General features: G+C 37.4%; 2 protein-coding genes across 3 annotated transcripts in view; both read left to right on the top strand.

The window, feature by feature from the left end:
* The window catches only part of LOC138003155 (melanocyte-stimulating hormone receptor-like), a 20,444-nt gene extending 8,802 nt beyond the window's left edge, over window positions 1-11,642 (top strand). Inside the window, exons 2-3 of one of the 2 annotated variants that reach the window (XM_068849117.1) lie at window positions 2,645-2,665; window positions 8,941-11,642. In XM_068849117.1, coding sequence (XP_068705218.1) covers window positions 9,252-10,232 — 981 coding nt within the window. In that variant the 5' untranslated portion in view covers window positions 2,645-2,665; window positions 8,941-9,251 and the 3' untranslated portion in view covers window positions 10,233-11,642. The remainder of the gene's footprint in view (window positions 1-2,644; window positions 2,666-8,940) is intronic. The other variant, XM_068849116.1, reaches the window with a different exon arrangement.
* On the top strand, window positions 3,331-4,245 carry LOC138002654 (melanocyte-stimulating hormone receptor-like). Its single transcript, XM_068848655.1, has one exon. It carries the CDS (start codon window positions 3,331-3,333, stop codon window positions 4,243-4,245), a length of 915 nt encoding a protein of 304 aa, XP_068704756.1.
* Window positions 11,643-11,958: the final 316 nt, after the last annotated feature.

The following is an 11,958-nucleotide window of genomic DNA, read 5'->3' as shown; positions in this document are numbered from 1 at the left end:
ACCACTAATTCACATGATTCTGCCCCATCGAAGCTCCCCATCGTTACATCGAAACCGGTGTTATTACCTTTCTTCCTCCAGGGCTCTTTTCCTTTGAATACTACTGTGCGTTTTGCGTGGATGATGATATCTTTCTCGCAATCTTGTATGGTGTTAAACTGCTTTGCGAAGTCAATAGCTTTTAATAGTAGCTTTTCTGTTATGGATGGATAAAATTCTACGATATCGAATCCAATGAAACATCCGTTCTGCTTGTCGGGGAATGATCTGAACCATTCTAGTACTTCTCTAGTGCTTTTCCACAGGTTTATTTCGGTTGCCTTTACTATGTTCTTTACCAATCTGTTTAGTATAACTTTGCTCACACGCCCTATCTCCGATTTCGTTGGACTTATTAATCTGCATGCCGGCACGTTTGGGAAGTTTGGCTTGTGGTCTTTAAGGTTGATGAATACTTCTTTTTCTGCTAGACATTCTATACGATCTTCGAGTTTAAATTCTTTGGCAATTTGTCTTGCTTCTCTGTTGATGGAGAGTACTTCGCTCTCGCTCGTTTTCTTATAGGTTTTAGTGACGCTGGCTTCGACGAGCCCGTTGTACCTTCGCTATATCCAGTATATATATATATATATATATATATATATATATATATATACATAATAAGTTAAAATGCTTCGAGCCAACAGAGATGCTGCGCCAGAAGGATCCAAAAGGATTCACAGTCCAAACCTCGAGAAGATAATTTAAAATTGTTATAGAGAACGAGGACGGACAACTTCGAGCGAAGGAAAATATATACAGTAAAAATTCTAAAAATGATAAAAAATTTAATAAAAAACGTTTCGGTCTGTGACCTTCATCAGTTGCAGTGCAAGTGAATAGTGAATTACAATTTTCTTAAATAAGTTTACAGTATAAAAGATAACAAAACATTACAAAGATGATTATATAACAGGGCGTGATAACACATATTCGCAAAAAATTAACAAGTGATGAACAATCGGTAATGACTACGCGTGAAACCGATGACTATACGAAACAAACCCACGGGGAAAACCAAATCGACAGATAAAATAAAAGAATACAAACATACAAATAAAATGAAAAGAGAAAAGAAAAAGCTGTCGAGTCCACTTGAGAATGTAAAGGAGCTAGCGTTAAAAATGAAATGGCGAGAGATAAAACAAAATTCCTAATCAGAGCCCCTGAAACCATGCCGTGACCGGGCACAGAAGGCGCCCCGAACTGGGCGCCTAAACTGCTGTTTAGTCTTGAATTCTGCGGCTGTGAGACCCACATATGTCGCCTTTTCCTCACGCGTGGTGACTGTGGCCTGGTACACGATATCTTTTTGCAGACATTCACCTTCTAATGGACAGTCATTCTTGTTTCTACAGTTGCACGTCTTTACGTTTTGATCTTGTACGGGTTGACTGGCTTTCCTTAAGGTGGCTTGTGCCCGTCTATTTTTTGCTTCATGCTATCGAAGAGAAATATTTTATTATAACGAATCCCCAAATGGCGACGCTGAACAAGCGCAACGAACTGGTTTCAACTTGCAGACACCGTAGAAATTACATTCTTAAATACAATTGAATTGTAATCTATCGGCCAATCATAAGCGCGCGCATGTTTTTTTTTTAACAATGTCGCGTGATTATGTTGATAAGTGATGTAAGAAAAAAATTTAGTCAGATATCAGAGCGCAATTGAGCAGACTTTGCGTAAACAATTTTGCTCAAGAAAATTAGACTCAGCTTGAGGTTCACATTTCCAACAGCATTCAATTATTTTTCATTCCACCTTGATTAATATCACAGCACAATTAAGCAGACACTGACAAAACAAACTTGCTCAAGAAAATTAGATGCAGCTTGAGGTTCACATTTCCCACAGCATTCAATTATTTTTTTGATTCCACCTTCTTGATTATCAGAGCACAATTGAGCAGACATTGCCCAAAGAAGCTTGCTTAAGAAAATTAGACTCAGCTTGAGGTTCACATTTCCCATAGCATTCAATTATTTTTCATTCCACCTTGATTACTATCAGAGCGCAATTGAGCAAACATTGCCTAAAAAAACGTGCTGAAGAAAATTGGACTCACCTTGAGGTTCACATTTCCCACAGCATTCAATTATTTTTGATTCCACCTTGATATCTGACTCTATTTAAAAAAAGGTACCTACATAAAAGATGGGTTCTGGGTCATTTCATAGTTTTAGGCATTCGATTTCTGTAAAGACATGTCATATAAATACTGACTATGATTGACGAAGTGAAAAGCCATATCACTGAAATCTAACTTAGGCCAACCCCCCCCCCCCCCCCCTTCCAGAAGCAATCAAGAAACACATACAACACATACCAATTTCCTTAAAAAAAAAGTCTAGTTTTCTAGTTCCAACAGTTGACTGAAATAACTTGATCTAAGAGTCACGGAGGGTTTTGAAACTCTACATTGGTTTTGATTCTAACAATGAATCGGCCTCATCCGTGCACAACATCTTTAAGGGCTGGCATGAAAAAAGCGAAATGATATAGTGACAAAAGCAAAGTAGGTACTCCACTAGCCACATCTAATTAGAAAAATGATGTGTTTAAACTTGATTCTAAACATTATTTTCCTATGGTTTTGTTTCAGTGAAGGTTCCCTATAAGACAGGTGCGTGACAGTTCATTCCTGGTGCCTCCAAAATGCCCCGAAATCGTACTTACTTTTCTTCCTTTACCGAATTATCTTTTGTTTTTGGCATAAACTAGATCCGTCTTTGTTTAGCTTCTATGCTTCCAGTTATCGTGGATCGACTTAATTATTTATGAATCACGAGTAAAGGTTTTTCCTTGGAATATACTGAATAAAAATGAGGCATAGGCACAACTGATAAGTTTGGAAATTATTCAACAGCTGTGCCGGTGACTGAATATCTGGGACCACTTCCATTTACTTTAAACTGGTGACAAAGGATGGCTGCAAAGCGAATTTAGCCATATATTACGATCTCACCTGATTTGTACGTCAATTAAAAACTGCTTTGTTTGTAGGAGCCACATGCAAACTACTTTGTAACGGAAGATTGCTGTTAGCGCTTATTTTTGTGTTGTCACCGAAATTACCCTTTTTTTCATCAAAGATAATCACACCTGGCCGCTATCCTAGTAACCGCATGATGCACAAAGCAATCTAATCATCAATTTTAAAAAAGACCTTTCTAAATTGGTATCTCTCTTCCCATTTCAAATATATGCAACCAGAACAAGTGAGCTCACACCCTTGAAACACAGGTGATGGTAATTTATGATCCCGGCCTTGAACTTTAACGAGTTACTATGCCCAACCAGACTTGTATTGAATTCTTAAGAATTGTACGACTTCTTGTCCAGTGTTATAGATCAACCTTGTTTTCGCTCAATGTGTTGCACTTTGTTTTTCCTTCCGTGGCTACATTTGGGAATATTCTGGCTATTCGGGCTTTGTGGAAAGCTTCGTCGTTACCACCTAACTTGAGGAAAATGTTCCTGAGTCTTGCTTTGTCTGATCTTGCCGTGGGATTGTTTGCTCACTTAATGATCGCAGTGTTGTATAAAATAGTATTGTCGAATGAAGACTACAACCTTGACGTACTCTGTCCAGTACCTTTAATCTTTTGCAACGTTATTCTTTATCTTCTAACGAGCGCATCGTTCTTGAATGTAACCGCCATTGCTGTTGACAGACTTCTCGCTGTGTCTCTTCATCTGAGATATCAAGAACTTGTGACTTCCAAACGTGTTACGATAGCCTTGGTTGTAATTTGGCTTGCAAGTATCGTCACTGCTTCTGTTAGCGCAACCACACTGCAACTATATGCTGCTGCCGTTCTTAGATCTATGGGATTTATTTTGACGACAGTTGCGTACATTCGTGTTTACAAAGTTGCAAGATATCATCGTATTCAACTTCAAAATCAATTTCAGAGGCAAAATTCGCAAGCAACGGTGCTCCTCAGAGAACGGAAGTCTGCCTTAAATGCTGTATATATTTACATTGTATTCCTCGTCTGTTATCTTCCAAATTATTTCTGTCTCTTATTTCTGGCAACAAATAACTGGCGTGGCTCGACTTTGGTAGCCTATGAAGTCACATTGTTCGTCGTTCTTCTTAATTCGTCAGTAAATCCTTTGGTTTACTGCTGGCGGTATCCAGAAGTTCGTCGAATAATGAAGAGCACCTTGAAGAAAATATTCCGTGTTCCTGAGGAATAATTTACGATGTACAGTTTTTTTTTCATTTTAAAGCATCGCCTTTTTTGTTTTTGAGTAAACAGCGTTTTATGAAAGTGATTCTATTGTGAAAAAATCGACATCAAGTCTGATCTAACCACACCAACAGTTTTGTAAACACGAGGGATGCGTTTTTTTCAAACATTGGCCTTCTGTAGTTTTCCTGTGCTGTTCTTGGTTTGATCTTAAACAACAGTACTTTTGGAATACCCAATATTTCCGTTTATTACAGGCTTTCCAAGATCCCTTGTAGATGTTATACTGCCTTTTCTCCTTTCTTAGGGATTTCTTGACAGCTGTAGTAAATTAATCCCGGAAAAGTCAATCGAGCAAATTTTCTTTCTTGGGACTATGCAGTATCGCGGCTCTTTGGATTTCTTTCAAAGAATTCCTTACTGAGATTTCTAAGACCTTGATGTATGCCCGGTTTTCTTGACAAACCCATAACGTTTCTTGGCTTCTTGTGTATTGCTCCAAACTGCCAGCTTCCAAACTTTGTCAGCCCGAATCAACACTCAATTAAAAACTGCCAGGCAATTTCGTTCAGTCACTTAAGATGTCAACGATGGAAGTGGTACATTTGAATCAGAGCCCGATTAAAGCAATAACTCCCTTTGGGCTAACAGTTGAGGCAGTAAATAATTTTATTGTACATGGGTTCAATGATGAACATAACAGTCATCTTATTTAAGTATCTAACTTATATACCGGGAAAGTGTTATCTCCTTATTGGGGAGACTGCAAGTCTACCCTGTAAGCACAAGGAAAGGTTACATTTATACAAACGTTGGCTGTGTAGCACTTATATTTTAAACAGAATTAACTGAAGAGAGTGTAGTGTAACGTGAAGTGCTAGATTACTATCCCATATGAACCATGTGAGCGTTAGCCCTACTGATAGAACTGTGCCCACACAAGGACAGAGAAAAACTCTGACCAGGGTAGGAATTGAACCCACGACCTTCGCGTTAGATCTCCGCCGCTCTACCGACTGAGCTACAAGGTCAGACGGGAGCAGGCCGTGGGAACTGAAGATGTTAAAGTCACGGCAATTAATATGTACAAGTACAATGAAATCAACAGAAGCAGATGAAAGAACTTGTTGGGTTTTGATGAGATGGGGAATCGAAACCTCTCGAAACAGAGAACAAAACCAACAAACTCAATCCACATACGATGTTTACTCCAGGAATCGCACCCGTTCACGTTAATTATAGGAGATTGCTAGTGTTCTCGCTCCTGCGCCAACCACGAAGCTCCTGGCGACCATACTCTCCAGTGCAGATTTTAACACTGATAATTACTTCTAAGCAACGACAATATTTTTAACTGTATTCATAGCCTTTCTCTCTTTCTCTGTCTTTCCGACAGTGACTCGTAACAGGTCCGCAAATATGGATAAAGGTACCATCTTCTGTTATGCTTTGATGGATCTCCAAAAGTTGTTTGACACTGTTGACCATAGTATCCTTCTTCTTCTCACACACTCATTCCATTTATCACTCTTTAGTTGCAGCTTATCTTTTCAATGACGTGATTGCGTGCGGCCAAGCTAACAGCTCCCAGTTAGACAAAATTCTTGTTTCTTTTGTCTCGATGCAAAGATTTCACCGCTGAAATTGCTTTATCTTCAGTTACTCGGGGAAACGATGCAAGATGTAAAGAAATGTTATCCACCGCCCGGCGTAAATGTTAGGCTTTCTCTGTATGTCTGGATCAATACTGATCTCGAGCCACTTCTTTGAGTTAACATTTTTTCTAGACATTTCAAAAAATTATTGAAGTAAAGGCTATTACTGTGTAACAATTTAAGGAGCTTCGTGAAAGCACGATGAGATTTAAAGCTAAAAGCTTGTGGGGTCGTGGAAAACTTCCTTAAAAAATAAAACGTATTCACAGTAACACTATAAATACTAATGTGCTATTTCAAAAGTACACAAGAAACCGATCTTTTTTTCAAATTGAGTGACGTAGATTAGTGTATATCAGCTATATTACTGGAGTTACTGTTTAGGACCTCAAAGCCTTTGAGATAAGACCTTCACAAAAGAAATAGTAATAATAAAATGACTATGTTCTTGATTTTTTTAATTGCAAGGAAAAGTGGTGACTTTAATTCACCAAGAAAATTTTTGAATTTATTTTATCAATATTCCTTAAAATTATGTCAAATACTCTTGTAAATCCTTCAAGCCCGATCTCCGAGTCGTTTTTAAATCCTATGAATTCACTAAATTAAATTTTGATTTTGCACATTTTTCAAAGACATTTTTGTGCAGGGAAATAAAATCAAAATTAGCCAGTATGTTGATGATACCACCCTCGTCTTTATGGTTCAAAGAAATCTTTTACTGAGCTCTACAGGAATTACATAACAGTAGTTTTATATCTGACCTCAGACGAAAAACAGCCGGAGGTACTGGCATTTCTTCTGACAGGGGAGAAAAACTTAAATTGTCCAATAAAAGATATTTAAAATCGGTTGGCAAGTAAGTGAAATCCCTCTAGCTAGGTGCTTGGGTATCTCGCTAAGGACATCTTGAAATTTTATGGTGGGGTTGTACGGCTAGTTTTTGAGAAAAAAAGTCTGTGTAATGTCTAGTTTCTAGTCCCCCTCCAAGAGCTCGGTCACTATATTTAGCATTTTCCCCTGATTTGCATTTATTTGTTTGGTAAAATTACTCTTTACATCAACTGCAGTGACGAACACTTCAGAAGAGACATCCTGTTGCTTAAATTTCACAGATTTCAAAATCTTCCTCTTTTTCTTCGGAAAACTGCAGCAAGCCACCTTAAGTGACAGAGAGGGATGACTCTGCGAAACTAGAATTTTAGAATGATCGTTACAAATACTTTTATCTGCTGATGCAAAATAAATGGAATATAACAAAAAATGAGAAATAGCAAAGAAAAGGCACTTGTCTCGTTCTTGTGGGTTCTTAATTGTACTTTAGAGAACACTTGTCTTATTGAACGCTTTTTTTCAAATCACCAATCAGTGTATCTATAATTATGATTAATCGCAATTATATGCCCAAGATAGGTCACGTGATTATAAAGAATTGCATCTCATATTAATAGTTCACAGCAATGATTAATTAAAACTCCACAAAATTAACTATTGGAGGGTAATGTGAAGTGCTAGTTTTCTACCCATGTAAACCACGTGAGCGTTAGCACTACTAAAATAAATGGAATTGGATCCACACAAGGATAGAGAAAAACTCTGACCATTAGTGAGGCTAACGCTTACATAGGCAAGCCAAATGAAGTAAAAATGCAGCAAATGCCGCGAAAACTAATCTTAGTTGGAAGCAAAAGAAAAACTGCCAAGCCTCGTGGCTTGGAATTGTGTCAAATGTTGCAAATACGTCGTGGGCCGGTTTTATAAGCATCGGCATGATACTTTGAAAGCAACAATGGCAAATATCACAAGAATATCTCAGCTGAACAGTGAAAAAAAAAAAAACGACTTGGGAACGAAAGTAAAGTGGACCCTTTGCAGGGCGCGAAAGAGGCAGTATTTGAGAGGTACTTCCACTTACTCTTGAAAGGTGTCCCCCATGCTCAGGAAATGTTCTTAATTAGGACGAACGGCTGCGGATCCCATCATAAAATAACAACGTGCCCTAGATTTAATTTTACAGATGGAAAACGTCTTTAATTTTAATTTGCTCATGCCACCTATATTCCGGACTTTAAAATTAAAATTACTAGATTCTGATTGGATAAAGGCAGTAAAAATGCATCAGTTGTTGCAATTACGTTTATAGCAACTACGCACAAACGACTGAGAGCGGCAATGAATTCAAAGGAATACTGATCGCTAGTGGATTCACCATTTCAAATAAAATACGTAGCAGATGATAGTGGAAACGAGTTCTACGACCTGGATGAAGGTTTTTCCTGGTTGAATGGATTTCTTCCATAACTGAAAATAGTTGGCGTTAACTGCCTCTCGAGAATCGAGGATCTTTCTTTCTTTGATTTCCTTCTTTCTGTAGTTTAATCAACTAACCGTGTAACAGTTTTTATCAGTGAATAATGATTATTACCTTTTTCGTCTGTTAAATAGTGAGTCAATTGACTTTTTGTTCTCTTTTGGTAAAGATTTTGGGAGGAAGGGGAGAGGTTATATCCAGAAACGTCTCTATCCCTAAGTAATAGTCATTCAAAGCAAAACTCATCCTGTTTTATTTTATCTTTTTATGTAAATAACCAGTTTTTCATCAGCAGCCTAGTTTACATTTGGAAAATAAGATCCACCCTTTAGCCGATATATATTTAAAATTATGGCAAAACTTCCAAATTCACACTGAACGTCTTTCATTCCTTGTATATTCTTCCATCGAAGCAATTAACTGAGTCGATCTTGCATGCTCTTTTAAAAAAATCGCTTTATTTGTACATTTCAACTTTTTATGTGACAGATTTCTTCGGGAAAAATATGCGAACAAAAGTCAGTGCAAATATATATCCATGTGGTTTGAAGTTATGTAATTATTTGCTTTTTGGAATGAAGGTTCTCTTTAATTAAGACAGATGAGATCGAGTTGATTCGTGGTGCTCCGAACTAGAAGACATGTTTCCTCCTTTAATTAATATTTACTTTAATTGATTTTTTCTTGACTATATTGAATACAAATAATGATATACGGTGATCTCCTCTAATCCTAGAAAACTGAAGAAGATGAAGATAAAGAAGAAAAAGAAGAAAAAGAAGAAGACATACAAAACTTATACGTTCGAGATAAATGTAATAGCTGTCTCTGCAGCTGAATCTGCGATCAATTTCAAGTGCTGACAAAGGATGGACACAAAGCAATATTCCGATCCCACCTGATTTGTACGTCAATTAAAAATTGCATTGTTTGTAGGAGCCACAAACTATTTTGAAAATTGCTGTTAGCTTTTCCTTTTGTGCTGTCACTAAAATTACCCTTATTTCAGGAACAATAATCACACCTGACCTCTATAATCGGACCCTAATGCGCCCAGTTCATAAAGATGATGGTGCTTCACGATCCCGGCCGTTAATTTCAGCGAGTTACTATATGGCCAACCAGACTTGTATTAACTTCTTGAGAATGATGCGACTTCTTGTTCAGTTTTATAGACCAACCTTGTTTTCACTGACTGTATTACACTTTGTTTTTTCTCCCGTAGCTACATTTGGAAATATTCTTGCTATTCGTGCTTTGTGGAAAGCTTCATCTCTACCAGCTAATTTGAGGAAAATGCTTTTGAGTCTTGCTTTGTCTGATCTTGCCGTGGGATTGTTTGCTCACTCAATGATCGCGGTGTTGTATAAAATAGTATTGTGGAATGAAGACTACAACCTTGACGTACTCTGTCCAGTGCCTTTAATCGTTTGCTTCCTTATTCTATATCTTCTAGCAACTGCATCGTTCTTGCATGTAACCGCCATTGCTGTTGATAGACTTCTCGCCGTGTCTCTTCATCTGAGATATCAAGAACTTGTGACTTCCAAACGTGTTACAATAGCCTTGGTTATAACATGGCTGGCAAGTGGCGTCTCTGCTTCTGTTAGCGCTACCACACTGCGACTCTATGCTGCTGCCATTCTTAGATCTATCGGATTTGTTTTGACGACAGTTGCATACATTCGTGTTTACAAGGTTGCAAGATATCACCGTAATAAACTTCAAAATCAATTTCAGTGGCAAAATTCGCAAGCAACGGTGCTCCTCAGAGAACGTAAGTCTGCCTTGAATGCTGTATATATTTACATTGTATTCCTCGCCTGCTATCTTCCAAGTTATTGCTGTCTCTTATTGCTGGCAACAAGTAAGTGGCGTTGTTCGACCTTGGTAGCGTATGAAGTCACATTGTTCGTCGTTCTTCTTAATTCCTCATTAAATCCTTTGGTTTACTGCTGGCGGTATCCAGAAGTTCGTCGAATAATGAAGAGCACCTTGAAGAAAATTTTCCGTTTTCCTGAAGAATGAGTTACGAAGCACGGCTTTTTTTCCATTGTAAAGAATCGGTTTTGCAGTTTTTGAGTAAACAGTGTTTTATGCAAGTGAGTCGATTGTGAGCAAATCAACATCGAGGCTGATCCAGCGAGACCAACACTAGAGATGCGTGTTTTTTCTTTCAAACATTGGCCTTCTAGTCGTTGAAACATTTCAACCTTTTTAGGTTGCAATTTGTGTGTTTATTCTTGTTTTACTGGTGGAGAATCTAGTAATTATTGGATCAATTTCTGGAGCAGCTTTATTTCTTTAAACTATAAACATAAAATGAAAAGTAGAGGAAAAAAGTCAAAATCGAAGAAGAATAAGAAGAAGAAGAAGAAGAAGAAGAAGAAGAAGAAGAAGAAGAAGAAGAAGAAGAAGAAGAAGAAGAAGATGATGATGATGATAATAATAACATTAATAACCAGATTAAAAACTGGAGAACTAGGAGACAAAAAGAATATACGTGATTGACGTGGCATGTCCAAGCGAAGCAAACAAGACAGAAAAAAGGGCTGAGAAGATAAGACAATACCGATTACTGTGCTTTTAGATACGCGAGAGGAGACCACAAGATATGGTGAAAGTTCTTTGCACTGTGATTGGATGATTAGGAGGCGGCATTAAGAAACTAAAAGAAGATTTAAGCAAACTATTCAAGGGAGAAGAAATTGTTAAGATCACTCGAGAGATAATGAGGAAAATGATATCGGGATTGGTAAAATAAATTTATGTTCTGAAAATAGCTACCAAATTTTATTAGCTAATGCTCTTCCCTCTTTCTTCTTTTAAAAATCTCAAATTGTAAACTACGTGACAACAGCATAGGTAGTTCTAATGCATGCTTTTAAATATAAAAGGACGAAGAGCATTGGCCAGAATTACGGTATGGACCTAGATATTTAATTAATTTCTTGTAATTGTTGAGTATGTAAGGACAACATTGTAATTCTGGTTGAAGGTAATAATAATAATAATAATAATAATAATAATAATAATAATAATAATAATAATAATAATAATAATAATAATTGAAAGACAGGCCAAAATTAACGATAAAAACCGACGTTTCGGTGTCTTCATGACGCCATTGTCAAGGAGAAATAAAAATTACAAAGTTTGCGGCGAGGTGTAACATGAAATTAGCATACAGTGTTTGAAGCTAATTATATAAATACTTTTGCGCGAATTGAATCGCTTTGCACGTTCAGAGTGGGTTTTAGGTCTCTGATGAAAAGCATTTCATTCACCAAACAATCGAACTTATTTCTACACTTTTTCAGAATGCTAAATCGCCTCAGTAGGTCTTTTGGGACTTCGCCGTGCTGTTCGTGATAGTGTTTATATACTGAAGATACCTTTTGTTTATGTCCATCCACACGTGTGTGTAAGTGTCCACGCGTATAGCCCACATAACCTGCATCACACAGGTCACATTGAAAACGATAAACGACGCACGAACAGCATGGCGAAGTCCCAAAAGACCTACTGAGGCGATTTAGCATTCTGAAAAAGTGTAGAAATAAGTTCGATTGTTTGGTGAATGAAATGCTTTTCATCAGAGACCTAAAACCCACTCTGAACGTGCAAAGCGATTCAATTCGCGCAAAAGTATTTATATAATTAGCTTCAAACACTGTATGCTAATTTCATGTTACACCTCGCCGCAAACTTTGTAATTTTTATTTACGTTCTAATTCGCTTCGCTCAAACGAAC

The sequence above is a fragment of the Montipora foliosa genome, chromosome 5, assembly GCF_036669935.1.
Source record: "Montipora foliosa isolate CH-2021 chromosome 5, ASM3666993v2, whole genome shotgun sequence".
Classification (NCBI taxonomy): Eukaryota; Metazoa; Cnidaria; class Anthozoa; order Scleractinia; family Acroporidae; genus Montipora; species Montipora foliosa.
This window is presented reverse-complemented; position numbering and strand designations above follow the sequence as displayed.

Bases quoted from the DNA above. Each gene is read 5' to 3' on its own strand.
- LOC138002654 (XM_068848655.1), top strand. From the start codon at position 3,331: ATGCCCAACCAGACTTGTATTGAATTCTTAAGAATTGTACGACTTCTT.